The sequence below is a fragment of the Chlamydotis macqueenii genome, chromosome 1 (assembly GCF_036417535.1).
Source record: "Chlamydotis macqueenii isolate bChlMac1 chromosome 1, bChlMac1.mat, whole genome shotgun sequence".
NCBI classification, from domain to species: Eukaryota; Metazoa; Chordata; class Aves; order Otidiformes; family Otididae; genus Chlamydotis; species Chlamydotis macqueenii.
This window is the reverse complement of record NC_141556.1, coordinates 27127463-27149682: the sequence shown is the minus strand read 5'-3', so window position 1 is coordinate 27149682 and position 22220 is coordinate 27127463. Positions and strand designations below refer to the sequence as shown.

The 22220-nt window shown below is 39.6% G+C and overlaps 1 protein-coding gene across 2 annotated transcripts in view; it reads left to right on the top strand.

Moving 5' to 3' along the window:
- ST7 (suppression of tumorigenicity 7) overlaps nucleotides 1-22220 on the top strand; it is a 153112-nt gene that overhangs the window by 97030 nt on the left and 33862 nt on the right. For both annotated transcript variants that reach the window (XM_086747483.1, XM_086747493.1), the window contains exons 6-9: nucleotides 192-267; nucleotides 2628-2782; nucleotides 6038-6135; nucleotides 19613-19727. In XM_086747483.1, coding sequence (XP_086603609.1) covers nucleotides 192-267; nucleotides 2628-2782; nucleotides 6038-6135; nucleotides 19613-19727 — 444 coding nt within the window. The remainder of the gene's footprint in view (nucleotides 1-191; nucleotides 268-2627; nucleotides 2783-6037; nucleotides 6136-19612; nucleotides 19728-22220) is intronic.

The window sequence follows — 22220 nt, the reverse complement described above, 5'->3', positions numbered from 1 at the left end:
TAAAGCTGAGTATTTGGGAGAAAAGTTCATGTTGATTTTGTGTCTTTTGAGTGATCACTGAGCTCTTTGAGATGCTCTGGAGTGAGCCAAGCTGAGAGCAATAAATTCCGTTGTTATAATGCAGTAGATTCTCCCTGTTAATGCTGTAATGACTGATGTGCCCCTGTTCTGCCTTTTTTTTTATTGAATAGTAATGCAAAAAGCCTGGAGAGAGAGAAACCCCCAAGCCCGAATTTCTGCAGCACATGAAGCTTTGGAATTGAATGAGTAAGTGACAACAACATTAATATTTATTTCTTGTAATTTAAAAATCCATTTGATGATAGCTTAAGGCAGGGGGTTTGCTAGAGTAATTTTTAACCATAGTTACAGGCCTGTCACAGGAAGGCCTACAATGGAAGGAAAAAAACCACAACTGCATGTTGTGCTAGACACTCAGAAGATCCTTAGGGCAGTAACGACAATGGGAGTCTTCCTGTTGGTGTCAGTGTGCTTTGGATCTGCATATCAAAGTATTAATTAAGTTGCCTCCTAATGAGCATAAGAAATACACATTTATGGGATGGAAAGTTCCCTTTTGGATTTCTCAGTTGTCCTGAAAAGAGGGAAGAAAGAAAAGACTCATAAACACCTTCTGAAATATTCATTTCATAGTGTGAGAGAATATGATGTAATTTTCCGGGACTTCCGGACTTTGAGTCCGTTATTTATTTTCTGAATGAAAAGTGTAGTATTCTGAGATCCCACAATAAACTCAATGCTGTGATGCTTTACTGGCATGACAAACTATATAAATGTTACCAAAGTGCGTAAAGTGGAGAGAGTCCCTTAGGTTGTTGTCAGAGATTACTGCATTCTAGAATTCTATAAACTGGTGCCTTACGAATTGTCCTTCATGCATTTCATCAGAAGGAGAAAAATAATTGTTTTTTCCTGGACAGCAGTTCAGCTGAGAGAAGAATAGCATAAAATGCTTTTGCAGAAGTGACCTATAAACCTATCCCATTCTACTCACATACCACAGAATAACAGAATGGTTGAGGTTGGCAGGGACCTCAGGAAGTTCTCTGGTTCAGCCCTTCTGCTCAAATAGGGGCACGTACAGCACATTGAACAGGACCATGACCAGACAGCTTTTGAATATCTCCAAGGAGGGAGACTCACAACCTCCCTGGACAACCTGTGCCAGTGCTCAGTCACCCTCACAGTAAGAAAATGTTTCCTGATGTTCAGGTAGAGCCTCCTGTGTTTTAGTTTGTGCCCATTGCATCTGGTCCTGTCACTGGGCACCACTAAGAAGAGCCTGGCTCCATCCTCTTTGCACCCTTGCTTCAGGTATTTACAAACATTGATGAGATTCCCACTGAGCCCTCTCTTCTCCAAGCTGAACAGTCCCAGCTCTCTCAGCCTTTCCTCATACGAGAGATGCTCCAGTCCCTCAGTTATCTTCATGGCCCTTGGCTGGACTCTCTCCAGTAAGTCCATGTCCCTCCTGTACCAGGGAGCCTGGAACTAGACACAGCATTCCAGGTGTGGCGTCATCAGTGCAGAGTAGAGAGGAAGAATCATCTCTCTCGACCTACTGGTACAATGCAGCTCAGGACACCATTTGCCTTCTTTACTGCAAGGGCACATTGCTGGCTCATGCTCAGCTTGGTGTCCACCAGGGACACTTGGCTTTTCTGTGAAGCTGCTTTCCAGCTGGGTGGCCCACAGCAAATACTGGTGCCTGGAATCTTATTTTCACCTGGACATGTTGTTTCCTGTTCCTCAACTGATGACTCTTTGTGAAACACAAATAGAGGCAGCTGCAGCCCAATTGTATTTCTGTATAAAGAGGAATCTTATCAGTGGTGTGCTTTGTATCAGAAAGAAGTCAACAGGCTATATCCCATCTAACTTCAGCTGCTGAAAATGTGACCATCAACTTTAAATTAGTTGCCTAGGCTCCCTCTATAGTCCATGAGAGACACCTCCATTCAGCCATTCACCCTGTTCTTAGACAGATGTTTAAACGTGTGAAATGAATGGCATTGTGAAGATGCTCCTTGGTGGAGGTAGAGGGGCAGAGATACTTAGGAGACCTAAATTAGACAGCTAAAAACTGGATGAGGTGACTCCCACCATGCATTTCACCTTTCTGTGTATTCCTAAAGCTGCTTTCCTGGTTTGGGGTTTTTTTTTTTGGTGTTTTTTTTTTTTTTATTCTCTACAGTTACATTATAATCTGTTCTTTGCATATGGCAAGTGTTACAGGTCTATTAATTCTTTTCATACCATTACAGTAATGGAGACATTTTGTGTTAAAACAATAGTGTGTAAAACTAGTCTTAGTTGCCAGAAGGAGTTTCAGTTATGTAGGCTAAGATTGCTTAGTGAGACAGTGCTGTAGTTTCTGGGGCAGTTGTCAGTAGGTTTACTCAAGTGGCTGAGTGATACAGTAGCTACAAATGAGAGTCTTGATCTCATTCCCAGAACATTTGTTCATCAGGATAGTTTATCAGAAAGATATATGGACAAAACTCCATTGCCTGTGTATTTGGTACATCCTTGCCAGTCTGCCTGTCTCTGTATAGTTTTTACTCCATGCAACTTTCTCATGTTTTTTTCCTCTGATATTTTTGCAGGTGTGCTACTGCCTATATTCTCTTGGCTGAAGAGGAAGCGACAACAATTGTAGAAGCAGAGAAGCTGTTCAAGCAAGCTTTGAAAGCTGGAGAGGGCTGTTACAGGCGCAGTCAGCAGTTGCAGCACCATGGTGCCCAGTATGAAGCCCAACACAGTAAGTTTCTTTGGAGAGAATAGCCATTTCTAAAGGAAGAGTCTTCCAGGGAGTTCTTTGGTTTTTGAGTTTTTTTCCTCCCTTTCAGAACTATGTACTCGGTACTTAACATTGGCTAGAATATGGCCCTAATGCCAACAAAATTCTGTTTCAGTGTTTTTGCTTGATTCTGTGCCTGAGCTAGCAATGCTCAGATTACACCTTTTCTTTGTCATGGCAGAAAATAGTGTAGCATGTACTTAACAGAAAAGAAAAGACGGCAGCGCCAAAAGAGATCTGATATTCAGAAAATGCTGGATGCTGTTTTAGCAATTTGCAGTGAAGTACCTTTAGCCATCTTGAAAACATGGGCTCACGTAGTGAAAAGGCAGTAAAGAATGATGGAAACAGGGGTGAAGTGACGCTTTGCCAGGTTTTTTCCAACTGCTGAGAGGGTAAATACATACACCATATTGTTGTGTGAAGAAGTTAATGAGACTCATTAACCAATGTGACATTTGAAAAGTTAGTTGCATACATTAAGAAAGGTCACAGAAACATGAAAAATTAACAACTGGAATTATACAGCTCTCTAATTGAAAGTCTAGATGTTTGTTAGTTTTTAAAAAAATTGAATAAGCAGATTTAGCTGCTGTGATTATGTTAGATGCTTCTTAAACCTAAGAAAATACATGAAGATTCGCTTCCAGTAAATGAACAAAAAGATAAATAAAGCAAACAGTCTAGATTATTTCTAGTCTACAATGGCTACCTCAGGCAAAAATAATAACAATTAATTACATAAGTACAAGCACTAATAAACTTTGGACATCTTCACGTTTCTCAGGACCTGAATTCACAGCCTCTAGCTATCTTACATAATTTGAAGATTAATGATAAAAATTGTGCTTAGTGAAATGTCTGCGATGTCTTGTTTCATAAGTGTACACAAGTCTATACCTGAAAACCTGAAGCTTTATAAAGCTTGGGGGTAGTATTTTAAGCACTTGTTGGTTATAAAATGATACTTAGGATGATTTGCTTATTTTTGGAGAAAATAAAAGTATAGAGCAACTGAGCCCTTGAAGCAATTTTCAGGCTCTAGCAGGCTTATGGTTGTCTGTGAAACCTTAATTTGTGCACTCAATCCACCCTGAGCACAGAAAATGTCAGCAATTCTATGAAAAATACACAGTAAGAGTAATTAAACACTATCATGGTGCTTATGTCCAGGATAACTGGGTTAAGTTTGTGCAAGCAAATGTAAGTATGGTGTTTTTGTTACCTGTGTGTGCTGGATAGCTAGTAACATCATCAAATTTGACATCCCGAACCTTCAGTATTACAGCAAAGGAAGCAACCAGTTGAATCACAAAATTAAGTGCATTGGCACAGAGCAGGAGGGGCTGAAAAGTGGCTGCCAGCTCTGAGTGTGGCTTCAGGAGGGGCTTCTGTACCACCACTTCTCTATACCACCCAGCCTCCCCTTGATAATGTCAATGCGCACCCACATAAGTTAGAGAATTTCCAGCCTCAGATGGTGCCTTGGACACAGGGGCTTCAAGTAGGATTTTTTTTTATGATATACTGGACTTCTGGATGGTTTACAAAAGTGAGGAGCTCAGATCTTTAGAGAGGAAGGACCATGGAGAGATGTGTTGCAGTTACTCCATGGTACTGACATGTCTGTCATTCCATTTCTGGTCCTTGAAGTTGACCTCTGGATGAAAAGTGGGCATTTAATCTTTTACAGGTGAAAAACACTGTGTAATTTCTTGGAACAACAGCATATTGCTCTATATTTCTGTTTATTCATGTATTTCGTAGCCTTCATACAGTACTTTATGTTAAACTGAATTTTAAGAGTAAATAGTGACTTTTAGTACCCAACTTCACTTCTTCCAAAAGGTGCTAGTTTATAGGAAGCACAGGCAATCTTTTTAAGGTGGCTGATGTTAGTCAACTGACATCATTAGTCACCTCAGAAAATTTTGGCCCAAAAGGTTATCTTGATTTCGTAGTAAGTAAATACTTTTTGACCATTTCTTCTGAAAAGGAGCTTGGCCTGAAATGTATACCTCTTAGTTACACTACATAAACACATTGAAACAGATGTAACTAATAAATTGTTTGTTAAATATATAGGAATCAATACAGAGATAAGGAGTTACATAATATAAAATACAGCTAAAAATATATATATTTTTTTCTTCTAAAGTCAGACCTTTCAACCTCCTGCCTAATCTTATCTGAAAATTGTAATCAGCTTTAAAACAATTTGTAGATACTTAGAATGTTTTCAGTGTCCGTCTTGTTCTTACTATGAGAGACTTGAAAATGTTAGGAACAGACTAAAGTCTTCACAGACTGCATACTATATGCAAAGAAAATTTGTAGCAGGTGTCTTATATTTCATGATATGGTAGTTTTGTAGATGATTAGCTGTCTGCACATTTCCTGTTGGTCCAGAAGCATATTAAGAGTTCACACTGGAATTACAGAGAAGAGAATGAGACATTAAATGAGTAAGAATTCTCCAAGAGAGTAATTATTGCAGCTGTTTAGTTTCTGCCATCTTTGCTGTTAGGGCATCTTCTAGCACATAGGAGTGTCGTATCTGAAACATGTTAATTTGCCATCCGTAATTAGTGGTGTGAGGAATTTGAAAATGATAATTTGGTAACAAGTAAAGGCTCTGTAAATGGAAAGTCGGGGTATATTTCTTTTCTTCTAATTATTAAGGAAAAAGACTATTAGGATGAAAATTTGTTCTGCTACATCTCCTATTAATAAGCGTGTACATCGTAGCTTACAAAAAAGGCAAGATGTAACAAGCATTGTCATGGATGCTCTTGTCTTAACCCTGTGTGTGAATTGGTAAGTAATTTAATGCTATGTGTGTGACCACAGAGTTTTGTGCCACTGTTAACTTCTTAGGGGTCTCCTTGCCTGACTTGATTACTTGGTGGTCTATACCTTACAGCGTTCTCTGTACCTTCAGATCTGCTTAAATTTTATAGCTGTAAGGCCAGCCTATGGGTCCTTATTTATACTACTGTATATCTGCAGTAATTCCACTGATTTCAGTGATGTTACGCCACATCTAAATCAGCAGAATTTGCTAATTTTTTATTAACATTATTGTGAAAGCATTGATGATAGTAAATAACAAAAAATGGCAAGAAAACTTTCCCTTTGTGTTGGAATATTAAATAAATGTTTGTTTTATCTTTTTTTTTTTTTGTCTTAATGCTGTTTCTTTTTCCTCTTATACAGGAAGGGACACCAATGTGTTAGTTTATATTAAGAGAAGGCTGGCAATGTGTGCAAGAAAGCTGGGAAGGACCAGGGAAGCAGTGAAAATGATGAGAGATGTGAGTTTGGATTTGTTTCGCATGTGATACTGAGATAATAGTAGCATAGAAATTATACACATTTGCTAATAAGTTAGCATCTATTCCTGCTGCGTGCAGCAATGCTGATTGATAGTAATTTTGTGTGTGTAATGTACATAAAAATTAAGTTAAGAGATCATTTATAAGGTTGCAAAAGCACACTATGAAGTCATAAAATACCAGATGGACGGTTGCCCATACAGACTGAATTTCCCATCCTGGTACGTGTGCAATGCAGTGCAGTCTTTAATTATTTGATCGTGGAGTTACATAACATTTTTTCTGAAGCATGTAATGAATGCTGCTAACTTCATAAACAGGTCTTAAGTATTCTCTTTCCTCCTTGCAAAGCTGCAGTTTGGCTCTGTGCATTGTTTACATCATACTATTTAGACCTGAGGACAGTGTTATTTTTTCATGCAAAACCTATTACTGAGAAGTCAAAACAAAGTAATCTATAATGAACTGATTTCTCTCTGAGATAGGGGATTATTATATCCCTGTTTTGTAGGCAGGAGAGCTACCAATGGTAGTCATAAGTCAGTAAGCTACAAAGCTACAAATTTGAAACACCGAACAGTAGCTATTTTGGGTATGGCAGGAGGGAGGAGCAGCTGTCCACATAAGGCACTGTATATGTTTCAAGTATGTAGAATGCTCAAGTTTAGAGATAGCTGCGAATGCCCAGCGTTTCTTCAAGTGAGATCCCCTGGATGCAGATTAGGAACACAGTTCTTTGTGGAGGTGATGTGGCTTGCCTGAGCTAGCAAGTCTGTGACAGAGGAGGAATGGAGCCCTAGAGCTCTGGGCAGACGATGTTAAAACGGCTTACCAACTTCCTGTGCTCTCCTTTCTTACACTTTGTTTCCTAGCTCACAGGAAAGAGAGGTAGAGATTAATCTGGCAAGATGTAAAGTTCTACAAGTTAAGCTGAAGGATCTAAATTTTAAATGCACAAAATGGAATCCCAGACTAGCATGAAGCACCTGAAAAGTGTGCTTGAGGCAGCTCAGATGAATGGTCCCGAAACCTGCCTAGTGAAAAGAGAGATTCTCACCCCAAGTCAGTGGGAATTTTAACATAAAAAGGCAAGTGGCTTTCTCCAGAGCTTAGGCACTTACATCAGTAGCGGTAGGGCGAGTACATCGGTGAGCTCGAAATCCAGCACCCAGCATCTTCTCCTGGAACTGGGGCACTCATTAACATTTTTTGAAAACAGTGAGCAGAGTTCATCATAATAATGCAGGTCCTCATCCTACATCATCTAACAGATAGCAAGTGATGAGTAACTTTGTCTCCTGTCTCAAGCTGGGGTTTTTCAAGCACACAGCCCTTGCTCCCCAGAATCACTAGGCTCCCAGACAGAGGTGTTGAAAAAAAGCTTGTCGAAAACCCAGCCATTGTACAGCTAGGAGTGTGAGAAAGAAGGATGAGGAAGATAGACTTGGTTTAGCAGTGTAGTGGTCAGCTTGGAGTATGTTGATTTCAAAAATGTTGGTTTCAGTCCAGTCAGCTCCATTGATTCTTCATTAATTTTGTTACACAGGCACTCTGGGACAAATACTGAAATATCTGGGGATAAACATTGGAATTCTAAGTTCTGGCATGAACCATGAACATACAAGAATGATAAAATTTTGCATTTCGCATTCAAATGTCACACATCATAATTATGGCAACTTCTAGAGCTTACTGTTGGCTGCTGAAAGTGTTTTGAGATTTGTAGATATGGGTATCTTCACAGAGGTACTCTGTGAAGCCTTCTTCTGCTGATGTCAATTTATACAGTTAATTGTGTATGCAGAGCTCTGGATTCGGGGATTTGGGTGATCTATGTAGTCCTAGGTTTCTTACGCAAAGTGAAACCAAGAATCCTTTGATTGTAATGAATGGCTTATTCAGTCACTGGAGAGAAAATTGTGTGTTGTTGAAGTTAAGTACAATGTGGGTGTTGAAAGGCAACAAGGACAGGGAAACTTAAGGTCAGTGTTTGTTAGACAGCTGAAGGACAGAAAACACTCTCCTCAACAGGAACGTTTTGCTAAAATGAAAGGACTAGATGCAGGGTCTCTCTGTATTTGAGACCACTGGCCATTGTATTTGAGGAGTCGTGGCGGTCTGGTGAGGTCCCTGATGACTGGAAGAGTGGGAACATAACCTCTGTTTTTAAAAAGGGGAACAAGGAGGACCCGGGCAACTACAGGCCAGTCAGCCTCACCTCTGTGCCTGGCAAGGTCATGGAGCAGATTCTCCTGGAAACCATGCTAAGGCACATCGAGAGCAAGGAGGTGGTTGGTGACAGCCAACATGGCTTCACCAAGGGCAGATCATGCCTGACCAATTTGGTGGACCTTTATGATGGGGTGACAGCATTGGTGGACAAGGGACGAGCAATGGATATCATCTACCTGGACTTGTGCAAAGCTTTTGACACTGTCCCACACAACATCCTTCTCTCTAAACTAGAGAGGCATGGGTTTGATGGACGGACCACTCGATGGACAAGGAGTTGGCTGGATGGCCGCACTCAGAGAGTGGTGGTCAACGGCTCGATGTCCATGTGGAGACCGGTCACGAGTAGTGTCCCTCAGTGGTCTGTGTTGGGCCCAGCCCTGTTCAACATCTTTGTCGGCGACATGGACAGTGGGATAGAGTGCACCCTCAGCAAGTTCGCCGATGACACCCAGCTGTGTGGTGCCGTCGACACACTGGAAGGGAGGGATGCCATCCAGAGGGACCTTGACAGGCTGGAGAGGTGGGCCCATGCCAACCTCATGAAGTTCAACCAGGCCAAGTGCAAGGTGCTGCACATGGGTCGTGGCAATCCCAGGCACAAATACAGGCTGGACGGAGAATGGATTGAGAGCAGCCCTGAGGAGAAGGACTTGGGAGTGCTGGTGGACGAGAAGCTCAACATAAGCCGGCAATGCACCCTTGCGGCCCAGAAGGCCAACCGCATCCTGGGCTGCATCAAGAGGAGCGTGGCCAGCAGGTCAAGGGACGTGATTCTGCCCCTCTACTCTGCCCTGGTGAGACCCTACCTGGAGTACTGTGTCCAGTTCTGGAGCCCCCAACATAAGAAGAACATGGACCAGTTGGAGAAGGTCCAGAGGAGGGCTGCGAAGATGATAAGAGAGCTGGAGCACCTTTTCTATGAGCACAGGCTGAGAGAGTTGGGGCTGTTCAGCCTGGAGAAGAGGAGGCTCCGGGGAGACCTGATAGCGGTCTTCGAGTACCTCAAGGGGGCCTACAAGAAAGATGGGGAGAGGCTGTTCAGTAGGGCCTGTTGTGATAGGACGAGGGGTAATGGTTTTAAAATAGAGGGGGGTAGATTTAGATTGGATATTAGGAAAAAAAATTTTACAATGCGAGTTGTAGAACACTGGAACAGGTTGCCCAGAGAGGTGGTGGATGCCCCATCCCTGGAAACATTCAAGGCCAGGCTGGATGAGGCTCTGAGCAACCTGATCTAGTTGGAGATGTCCCTGCTCCTTGCAGGGGGGTTGGACTAGATGACCTTTGAAGGTTCCTTCCAACTCTAACCATTCTATGATTCTATGATTCTATAAGACAAAGGAGATATAAAGATAGAATTCAGAACTGGATTTTGATGCCTCTAGAGCTCTTCATTGTGAGCAAGTGGAGCTGAGAATTAGCCAGTCCCTAGATGAAATATAAAAGCAGTGATATCTCTAGGTCACAACTCCAGTACACTAGGAGCAAGAGTAGGGTCAAATCAGCTCTGCAGATGCTTTTGTTAAACTGACTTGGAGCTACTTATTTCTGATGAATGCATATCCTCCATTGCTTCATAGAAGACGTAAATAATATGCTTATGAAGAAGTTTGAAGAACATTAATGTGTCATTGATGGTAGCTGTGTGATTGATGAGGGAGGAGATTAATTTATGCACCCTAAAAAGAGTATGAAGAGTATGTTGGCTGGGGGCTGCTGAATCTAGCATCAGGGGACAGAGGGCGGAGGCCCTGTTTGCATTTGAAAGATTGAAAACAGATTTCTCAAGACATGGAATATTATGGAAATGAAGTGTTAAGAGGTTCATGACACCATCTGGGAAATATGATTGGGATGTAGTGAGTCTTTGCGACTTTGAAAAAATAAAATATTTGAGAGTCTTTAATTCATTGCATATATGAGGCCGTCTTGAGGACATTACTGATGGATTAGATTGTCTTACTTGAATTTTATGTAAGAAAAGAATGAGATCCTGCTTAAAACACCTTAAAGGAAAGAAAATGAGTTGTTGGTGACTTTAATAAGATTTTTATTTTATGACTAAATACACTGCTCTTAGGAAAATAATATTCTTTAATATTGTGTTGAAGGTATCTAAAACTATTTAAAAAAAAATGTTTAAAAATAGGCATTTTTTTAATTTAAAAAAATTGTGTAGGAGTTTCTGTTACTTCTGTGATTGATCTTGAGATAGTATTTTGTTGCTGGCTCTGCTGCTTGGATGTCATTCATTTAGTTGAGTTGAATTAATGAGAATTACAAGCCTGTCATTTTCATGGAAGCATATAATTGAATCATACATAGGTGTTGCTTCTGCTTGTATTTCTGCTGATAATTATTTACTATATTTTGCTATAGAAACCAGCAACTGTCACTATTTGTATATATTGAGTTAACTTGTGATCTCATTTTGATTAGTGTGTTGTTGGAATAACTCCAGTCTAGTCAACAGAGTTATTCCAGTTTTATTCCTGTTTATACAGAGCATGATACGGGCTGTGAGGGAACTAGATCTCTTTCACTGTCCCTGAGGAGAAATTCTACAGTGCTAGTTGTTTTATTTGTTGTGCTCATTATGTTAGGGGGATTTAAAATAGTGTGTTCTAAATGAAGTTGGAAAATTCAGTATGTGCAGAGGTGGAGTCCTTCACGATGGCTCTAGGGAATCTTCAGTATCCCTTCTTGTTCAATCTTTATTGACAGTGTTGCAAGTTGAGTAGCTACATGCTGATGAGCAAAGGTAGCCTTTTGTACCAGCTGCTCTCTGCTCTTTGCCGATTCCATCACCGTTAAGATGGAAGGAACCAGAAGTGTACTGGGTTTGTGTTTTTCATTGATAAAAACAGAGAGGATGTGATGGTATGCAAAGGCACTTCTCTCTGTACTTTGTGGGCAACTGGACCAGCGACTGGCTGCGCTACTGAATTCAAGAGCAGACCCGTGTGGTATTTCCTTCAGCTGGATTACTGGAGTATCCAAGTGCAAACGTACCATGCAAGAAAGTGAATTATCAAATTAATTTGAGCTTCTTGGGATTATTCTGGAGAACATTTGGACTGTGGAGCAAGCTTTCATTGGAGGGTGACATTTGTTTACGAAAGAAAAGAATGGCAGGCAGAAGGCATGCTGGTGGCCAAAGTGAACAGAAGCTCTTAATCACTTCCTCTGTCAGAGAGAAGATGAAACTCTTTCTAGAGTGTCTTTGTCTCCTGCCCTATGGCTCTGTGCTCCCATGAAGACTACTTTGTATTCTTTAACAAGTATATGTTTATGAGACAATGGAATTGCAACTTGCCCCATGCTTCGCAGGTTTATTTAGAAACCAGTGAGGTTTAATGAGAGAAGAGACTCTCCATGTCTTTCCTCAGCTCAGGAGAAGAATAGAAACCAAAACACTTTTTAAGGGTCAGTAGAGTGCATTATTTTTCTGGGATCAGTCATATCTGCTGAGAAATTACTCTTCAGATCGCAGTAAAGGACCTAGAATTCTGCTTCCGTGTACCTAGCTCTGAGAACCTTGCTGGGGATATTTCAGTTGGATGTGTTCCTGTGTTCATCTCTGTGCCCACCTGCAGTCTCTAAATGCATATTTTCTGTCACAGGAGACACTAAGAAATTATCACTACCTAAGCAGCTTGTATTGCTAGAGTGCTGCATGCATATCGATGGACTGCATGGTAAGTTGTTTAAGCACTCAGGTTGCCCTGACCATTGAAAAAGGTTTAGGGGGTTATATCACTTGAAGACTTCAAAAGGGTACTCATCATACTAAATCAATTTTAATGATATGAGTGGGTTGTGTTTTTCTTTTTATAGTCAGCAGTATTAGTGATTTTTGCTGGTATCATGGTTCTGCAAATCTATCATAGTTTCTTGGCAACCTCTTTGGCTGGGCTTTGAATTAGATTTTCTGCTCAATATTCTCTTGAATTCTGTATTCTTGTATGCATTGCTGATCTGCTATAGGGTAATGGGTGTTCTGCATCTTGAATTATCAAGCAGCGTGGAAGAAAGAGGGTACTAATTGCTAATAAAGATGTTATGATCCCTAGCAACTTAACAACACAACTTCTGCAGCTGCTTGCATCAGCAGCTACTGTCTGTCTCTCCCAAGTACTCCAGTGCTTGAGGCAGGAATTAGTGAGTCAAATTCTTTGGCTGGTGTTACACAGGTCAGGTTAAGCAGGCTGCTCTGCCTTGAGTGGGATTCTAGCTGTATTAACATCTGTAGCAGTTATTTAAAGTATCATTTATTAAAATGTGAAGGAAAAGTACTTCTTAGTTAAACAAGACCAAGAGTTATCTCATAAATTTTAGAGGAGAACTGCACTTGTTAACAGTGACATTTGCCAATTTCCACCACAGAGTAATATCTTCGGTTAATTCTTGTTCTGGCACACAAGCACTGCAATAATAGCAAGTGATAAATGCTGATTTTAACATTTCCATATGTCTGTATATTCAAATGTGGTTTGTTTTGTCACAGATCCATATGTTATTGGTAAGTGGGAGGGTGCATTGGAACATCTCTCATTTGAATGATCTCTTTAAACAAATTGGAGACTCCTGTGATTCCCCTGATGGTGTTTATCCCTTCCCTTTACATGCATGTGACTCAGACCCCTTTTGTCATGACTTTTTGTCATGACTGTGATCCTGCACAAAACCCTCAAAATTGTGAAGTTTGGTGACTACTATCTAAACCCAATAATAATGTTTCTCATATAAATTATGAGTTTCCAGCATCATGATTCTATTAGGATAGAATGTCGTCTTAGAATATAGTCACATAGTCTTACTAGGAGCCCTGGTAACTTGGACTCCTTTTTGTCTGCCCTCCTGCATCACTGTATGTTTGGGGGCTTTGTATTGTCCTGTAATTACACTCTTCCATCTCTCTGGAATCTTCTATCCCATTTTTGAGCTACTGGAGCATTTCCTCACTTTAATTTCATCTAAAAATCTACTTCTAAAGTCATGACAAAGTTTCTGCAAAAAGTACTTTGGGATGATGCAAATAAAGAAATTTTTTTTTTAAAAGGGCTTTAAGTAATGACTTTATGTTCATGCTTTAAAAAGTTACTTATCTTTGATGTAACAAACATTATTATAATTTATCACTATTAATACTTTTGTGTGATGTGATTGTTTAGTAGTAAATGTACATCTGGAATAACTTGCACTCTTCTGGTTTCATGCCACGTCTGCCTTTAACATTGCCTTTATTCCTGAAATACGTGCATTTTTACAACGCAGTCCAAATAACAGCATTTTCATAATTACATTCCTTAAAGAACTCAAGTCATACTCTGAAGGCTTTAATCCGCCAATTAAGAGAGAACATAAAGGCTGCATGTTCTAGCATATTTCCTTAGAGTTTGCATATTTGGTAAGATATTTTTCACTTTATTGAGTCATTGTTAATCCTACACTGAGGAGAAGTCATATTATTTGTGAATATTATGGAGCACTAGATCTAAACTCACATTTGCCAAATTAAAAATGGACTGTCAGCAAATTTTATACCTGGACCATCCCACAGTTAGTGTAAACTGCCTCTGGGTCTCTTTTCTGGCACTCTAAAGTTTAACCATTAAACATGTAAACCATTAACATGTAAAATTCCCTGATTTCCACATATGGGTGAAAATACGTGGATCCTACTGCTCATCGTTTCCAAGCTCCAAAAGAACAGGATCTGACAGATTTGGCTTCTTAGCTTCTGTCCTCTCTGAGCTGTGAAAGAGTAGCTGCAGAGCTGCTCCCCCCCAAAAAATAGTGATTATTTGCTAAAAGGAATGCGGTACGTAGAGACATGCATTAAATGACAGAATCCTACTTTTGCTATGATTAAGCAAAACTTTAATTCAGGTAGGTCCAGTGTATTTCAGATCATTTGCCAACTCTGAGAGCTGTAAGAGTTTCTGTTTACATCACATTAATTCTGCTCACAATGAGATCTCACTAGAATGAGTTGTGCTTTTAGGACCAGGAGTTAGCCTAGTTTTTAAGCATCTAGCATTGATACAGAAGCTTTTGTGTGTCAGCCTTAGTGTGCTAATTTCTGTTTCTTCCCTTCTGTCCTTGCCAGGTGAGCTGGCTGGAAGAAAAACTTAACCATTAGTTTATCTTATTAGACATCAGAGAGTCAACGTGGAGTGACATGTTGGAAATGCCTCAAGCCCAATGTGAGCTTCAGTCAGAGCATAGACACCTGAACGCTCAGCTGTAGACAATGAAGCCCAGAGAAATTGAAGTTTCTGATTTTCTACTCAGAAATGGCTTGGAGTTTTGTCTTTTCTATTTTGTTCAGTTAACAGTTCTTAAAGATCACAAGTCCTGTACCGGAAAGCAGCTTATGCAAAGCGTTTGTGAAAATAACAGTGATATCCATACTATGTGCTTGATTCTTCAGTGGAGGTGGACAGTTGAGTCTGGAAGATGGCAGCCTCAGTCATTCCTCTTTTAGGAGACAGATTTTACCATTTCAGATACCCACTGCAGGAACAGATATACTAGGAATTAATTGTAACAATTTCACTGTTGGCATTGAATTTCTCTTTTTTTGCTTGTTGTTTTTTCTTCATTTTAAGATGAATTCACTCTTCATATTTGTGAATTGATCTAAAAATGTTTTTTGTTTGTTTGTTGAGTAGAGTGAGTATAAGCAGCAATGAATTATTGCATGCACTCCCCTTAAAATATGTGACCATACATGTGTGAACATAATGCAAATGGAAAATAAATGTGTCAACACCAGGTTATATGTAAGATCATTCATTTATCCACCTCTGCATTCCCTTGAGTCTCATGGTCTAGTCTTAGGCATAAACTATAGCTTAAAGCTGTTTTCTACACAAATAATGTATCATTGCTAATTGATGCATGATGTTAATGTCATCACAGGGAGACTAATAGGTGCAACAGTTAAAGCTACATTCCTTGAAAATGTTTCAAAAATTAGGTCTAAATGAGAAAATGCTGATGACTGAAGTATTCTCAGGGAAGGGAGTCCTCTTTGTTAAACTTTTCTTTGGGAGATAAAACTTGTTCCTCATCCAGTAAATCAGATGTGGATTTCGTTGCACCATAAAGCCTTTTTTGTGATCATCATGTTTTCATATCCATCACAAAATTATTGAACCTACACCCTGCAGTACAGATTGGCCCTCCCAGGACTAGTGATAAGATATCTGATTGTGTCAGACTTATTTCCAGAATGTTTCTGCAAACTTATACTTCCAAAATATTATTTATCTAAAAAATTAAAAACTGTTACATGCAAAAGTTAGTCTTTCTTTATTTTTACAGTATGCCTAATGAATCTTTCAGGAAAAAGCAATTCCACTTTCTACACGTGTATCTATTTCCACCCAAATGTGCAGAGCAATTAGAACAGAATAAGGGCTAATCCAGCCCCAGGCCTGAATTTCATCACAAGAAAGTTAATTTGACCAATACAAGTTCAAAGTAAAATCCTTATGAACATAGCTTTGGTATAATACATTCAATAGCTGTTTGAACATCCTTCTGTTGTAGGGAGGGAATATGTTCATAGCTGTGTGGTGTATGTTTTCATATGGTATGAAAATAAGCTTTGCTCAGTGGAGCACAGCTCTTTCACACCAGCTGAGAAACCAACTAACTGGAATTTTACAATGAAGCTTTTAGTCCTAGCTAGTGTTTACATAAAAAGCTGTAGTGGTGAGAAATCTCAAGTGCTCAATTTGATGACTCTTTCTTGAGATCTTAAGGTATGGAGAAAGATGGTAACAGAGCTTCTGTGTTTTCTTTAAGTACAGTGCTTGCCACTCAAATGAAAGCATTTTTCAGGTTACAGCAAAGAGAATTAAAATTGATAAGTCAAATGATTTGGCAAATGTTATTCTGTAACTTCACAGAAAATAAACATTTGGGTGCAAAGGGAGGTCTGTACCTCTTAAACAAGAGTCCAGACTAGAGCTCAAGGCTGTATGGGTCTGGGGAACTCGAGGGTGCGTTCTTCATCTTGTGTTCAGGGATAACATGTGCATCTTTACATCTCTGTGTGGAGTACGAGCCAGCCTCCCTCTCCATCTGCTAGGGAGGGGAGCAGGCTCACAGTCTGCTCTCCATTGCTCCTCAGCATGACGCAGTGTTTGGCCTGCCCTGACCATCCAGCAGGCCTATGTTGCAACCCTTGTGGTGGTTTTTTTAGTTGCCCAGAATTTGCTTTCACTATGAGACCTAAAAGATGACCTGTCATAATATTCTTCCATCTAAGTGACTTTACTTTCTGGGAAGTTTTTCAAAAACCAATTTTTTACTGTGACTGAAAATTATTAGCTGTGAAAACTATATACTCTATATCCTGAGATGACAGAGAAATGAGTTCATGTCCTTGCTTCTTTTTCTTTCTATTTTTAATAGCAAGTGTGCTGTCGTTTGTGCAGAGTCGATGTTCGCATAGCTGAGTGGCTACTTCAGGGTGCTTTATTTTTGTAGCTACGATATCAACTGAGTTCATTATAACTGGGTTGGAGTTACAGTATCAACTGAGTTTGTAGCTACAATATCAACTGAGTTCATTATAAGTTCTTAATGTTTGACCTTTCTCAGATTAAACCTTTATTAACACTGGTCAATCTGGAGGCCTGGCAGTCCAGACAGTACCCTTTATTCTGCTGCTGTCTTGGGCAGGGTTTATCACTCTGACAGAACCTAATTAAAATAGAAAAAAAAAATCAGTGAGTGATGTCAGTGAGAAATGGAGAACCAGAGTCAGAGCTTTTACTGGCCACAGTACATCTATAACTAGCTGCAGCTCTTGCCTTTTCTTCACTGGTGGAGGGAATGTTATTCTGCCAGCCATTATTCATTCTCAATGAGCAGGGATAATCTTTCTTAATGCCTTGGAGGGGTTTACTGCAATATGTTCATTCTGAACTTTAAATCACTATTTACATAGGGCCAGATTCTGTCATGCTTTTCCCTGCCAAAAAGTAGCTTCCTCTGTTAAAAATGCAATAGTGAGTAAGGACAAGAATGAAGAGAAGTAAACTCTATGCTGGATCCTTAACTCATGAATCTGACTATGTCAATTTTCACCTGCAGTTATTTTTCTTCATGAGCGATGACCTAAACTTTTTATTTTATTGTTAAGTCCTTCCACTTACCTAGATGAGCACCAAGGCCTGTGGTCCATTTTTTGGGAAACTGGAGAAGGAGAAAAGCCTGCAAACTATGCAGTTTCGTTTGTGTTCTTTTTTACAGATTCAGCTCCTGCCATTGAGACTAGGAGCTTTATGGCCATCCCCATGCCAGTAGCATCAAAAATTCAGTGAGCTCTTTCAACTGCTGTTTCAGTGGTCATGATTCTCACCAGAAATTTATAAAATCAGTTAAACAAAACACTGCTGCTCTTGACTTTGATATTTTAAAATTCCTCAAACTGCAGCAAAGTCAGTACTATCCAAATAGCCAAATTTAGATCTTTAAAGGTCAGAATAGTTCTTACATTAGCTTATGCCAGACCATTAACACAAGAAATATTCTCTGCACTTTTGTTCTGGTTTTATTTATTGAGGGTGGGCTACGGTGGCAGCTTCTGTAAGAATCTGCTAGAAGTTGCTCCCCTTTGTTCAGTGGACTCGGCCGGGCCTATGGCGGACCCGCTGCTGGCCAAAGCCGAGCCAATTGGTGGCAGAATGTTCTGTGATAATGCCTCTGTGATAACATATTTAAGAAGGGGAAAACAGAAAAAATAAAAAAGAAGAGAAGAAGATGTGAAGAAGCTGGAGTGGTGGCAGAGACGGGGAGGCGCGAGCCTTGTGGGCCTTGTGGCCCTCACCGTCTGGCCACCCGCCAGAGTGAAGAAGCTCTTGTGCGTTACCTGTGTCTCATTTTCTATAGTTCTTGGTGAACATCCATCCCTCTTGTTTCAATCTGGGCTTATTTTTCTTCTTTTTAACTGTTTGTGAGATTAAGATTTGCTGGTTCTCATCAGTTTCTCTATTTATAGCTTCAAAGGTAGGTTTATTAAGTGACAGAGTTTTCAAGTCCAGCTTACTATTTTCAAGTTGAGCAAGGCTGACCTTGAATAATTTTCTTTACTTGGCTTGCTATAGTATTTCTGTTCTCATAAACCATCTCAGAGATATTGTAAATGATAGTATTCCCCTACAAGTTCCTGAAGAACAGTGGTGATATCAGCTATCCTAGTTCCATGCTGTGTGGGACCTTTTGTGCTGAATGTACATCATGTAGGCAGTTAATGTGTAACAACCATAAAGAGGACATAAGGAAACAAGGATCTCTTAACACTTAAGTTCTTTAGAGAATCACTCTGACAATTAAAAATTCTGTGTAATCAATTATGCAGTAAAAACTGTGAATACTTCTAATAAGTATGGCTTCAAAAAGGAGACGCAATAGAATATCAGCTTCAGTCATTTGAATCTATGCAGACACTGAAACTGAGAATGTCTGAGAACAAATCTCTGGTATCTCTCAAAGGGTTAGTTTTTAAAGTAAAGGCACTTATATGTAAAAGAATTACATTATTTTAACTACACATTTCATTCAGTCTGTCATACAAGATGTATTCTTTAGTTATAGTATTAGACTTGTGTAAAATTTTTCTTTCCTATTGTGGCTGTCTTGTCTTTTTTTCTTTTTTTTTTCTTTTTTCTTTTTTTTCTTTTTTGTTTTTATATTGGCTACAGTGGCAGTTGTGTTCTAAAGTATCAATGATTACAAATCCTAATATCACATACAGTTCCATATATGTAAAATTCTCTAATTTGATTTTATTCAGATTTTTTTCAATATGTTTTCTATTAATATAACAGAGAGGTGTTGGATTACTTACTAATGATATGCAGGAGCTACATTGTTGAAAATTCTTTTCCAGTACAATAGAATAACTGTTCTTCACTTGGAAGAAGCCTGTTAATTGAAGAAGAGCTATGTATTTAGGCAGCTGTGTTCTTGGGTTTGACTAATCACATCCTATGCAAAGCATATCTTGTCAAGAAACCTGACCCAGTGTCCATTTAAGCGATCAGAAACTTCTGAGATAATAGTGGACTCTGGGAAAGAGCCAAGAACAAGGGGAACTGAGGGGTTTTAAGAGTTGGTATTGATTATTTCAATGCACTGTGAACAAGAAACCCTTTTCCATGTTCATAATCTAAGCCTTTTGTATGTTATTGATTTTTAGTTGATGAAGGAGTTTCCTCTGCTCAGCATGTTCAACATCCATGAAAACCTGCTAGAGGCTTTGTTGGAACTGCAAGCGTATGCGGATGTTCAGGCAGTCTTAGCAAAGTATGATGGTGAGTTCATATATATTTATATTTTCTCTATATGGTACATACAGAGGCAATGTTTCTAAGTCAAGCTCTTACCATTTAGGAAACATTGTAATTAAGGTGATGCACACAAACTTCATCGATCCCCTTACACAGTCCTTAATCCGAAGATTAAATGCATTGTGCATTTTTTCTGCCAACTTATTCTTAATTCATTGTACAGGGTAATAGAACTCACTCACTAGCAGCTCTTCAGTGCTTTCTTTGCTTTCTGTTGATGTTTAAAGAATGACTATTTAGATTCTGCAGACTTTTTATTGTATGCTATTCAAACCTTGTCTGAAGAAAGGATTATCAGTTCCCTGGTGGAATTTTCTGTGAATGTTGACTTAGTAGCATACAAGTGCTTTACAAACATTAATTGATTTAACCTCACAGCAGTCTAGTAAGGAGCAGACTTCATGTCTTATGGGGAAAACTTGGAAAGCTCAGAAGACTAGGTGAACTTTTCACATTAATTTTCAGTATTTTTCAGTAAGCATTGGTTTATGCAGCATTGTATCACTTTTTATGTTCCAATCACAGTTCCGGCTGACTTCAGCTCTAGGCCTTTGAACTTGCATTCAAGACACAAGGGTCTCAAACAGAGAAAGGACAGAGTAAGAAGTACCAACTGGCATACTTTGTTTATTTTAAGTTAAATGGGTTTTCCGCATGCTGTGTAGAAACTTTGTGACAGAAATGGGAATACAATACAGTTCTCTTGAGCAGCATTCATCAACCTACACAGTGCCACTCTTCATCCTCTTTCTGCAGTCCTTGGCTTGCTTACTATCCACATTCCAAGTTCTGCAACAAGTGAATCAGGAATCCTCCAGCCATCAGTTTCCTGTTGTGTTGCTACACTGTCCACATTCATCCTCAGAAAAATCTCGTTCTGTGCACTGGATTATGGCAAGGGAGTTTATGAAAGGAATACTGTGTAATCATATAACTAAAAATGAGATCCTAACACACGTGTATCAAATAGCTGAACTTAAGTGAAACCGGTTGCTTTAATTTTGATGTTTTTTAACTCTTTCTCTAGGTTAATGTTGTAGCCTTTAAAATGTTCTTAATTACTAGCTCTTACTGCCTTTCTAGTGTTCTTTGAATAGAGATTTTAAGGCTTATAACTTCCAAAGTTTTTGAAAAGGTAGATGGAAATCATTTGAGGTACTGTTGTGTAAATGGCTACCAATATGGGCTCTGGAGCCTATATCCACTGTGCTTTGGCCACTCTTTCTCTTTGATTCTTTGAATGAATTAGCATCTTTCCCAGCCTGCCCTTAGTTGATCTTCTGTCCCATTTGTCTACTGAGTTGTATTCTACTTCTCTTTTGCATGGTCAGTTTCAACTTTCTGTTGCTCCCAGTTCCTACCAGAGACTCCTTGTTCAGCCAGTACCACTCATTCCCAATTCCATTTGTCTGCCTCTCCTAACTGCGTATCCCAGTCTTCTCTTCAGGGCAGTGATGGCCATGATACATCTCCTCACCCGCTTTCCAACTGCAGTCTTACCAGACTTTTTTTCCATCTACCCTTTTCTCTGTGGCTTCCACCTCTTCTTCATTTGACATGCTCTGCTGCAATGCCTGGGTGCCAAAAAGACAAACAGTAAGAGCTCAGGCTGACAGAGGCTTCTCGCTGTCAGCACCAGTACTTGGCCCCATATCATCACATTGTAGAGTGGCAAGGGGATGATGCCTAAGTTTATTGGAGTACTGAGATGTGTGTACTTGATGACCAAAGAATCTTTGGAGGGTATAACCAAAAAAATTGCAGAAGCTTCCACTGAGTATGTGCTATCTGCTTTCTTCTAACATTGTATAACTTAGGAAATTAAGATAAATTTTAATGATGCTAGCAATAGACCATTGGCTTGATTCTAACACAATCATCCTGCCATCCTCTGTAGATCCACTTGGTCATTATTATGGCATGTTAAGAAGCAAGTAAATAGAAATGCCCATTTTTATGCTGCAGGCACCACAGGACGTTGACACCTTCTAGTCTTTGAAGTAGTTATGAAATAATAGTCCTGGGAGATACCAGAACTGTGACAGAACAGGCAGTTAAGCCATGCCCTCCCAAATCTCAGACTAAACTCCTGTGCCAGCTCTACTTTTGCATACTAAAGCACTGATCCCTCATTTTAAACAATACCATGGTGGCATTTTGTGTCATGGAAGTTGATAAAACTTGAAGGTCTGTTTTGTTTACTCAAAAGTACTAATGGAGTCAAAACAGGTCATAAATGTAACAAATGAGGCTTTTCAAAATAAGACTCTTCTACTTTGTCTGTTTGAACCCATGCAGTTTCAACTCATGCTTTGCCATATATAAACAAAGTTGTGCGTATACGCTAGGTGTGCACAAGGACTCAGCAAGCACAGGCTTAACCAGTATAACCCTTACAGTTCATGAGTCTCAGAAGGCCCATCTCAGGGAGTCTCAGCTCATTTTAGAACTCATCAG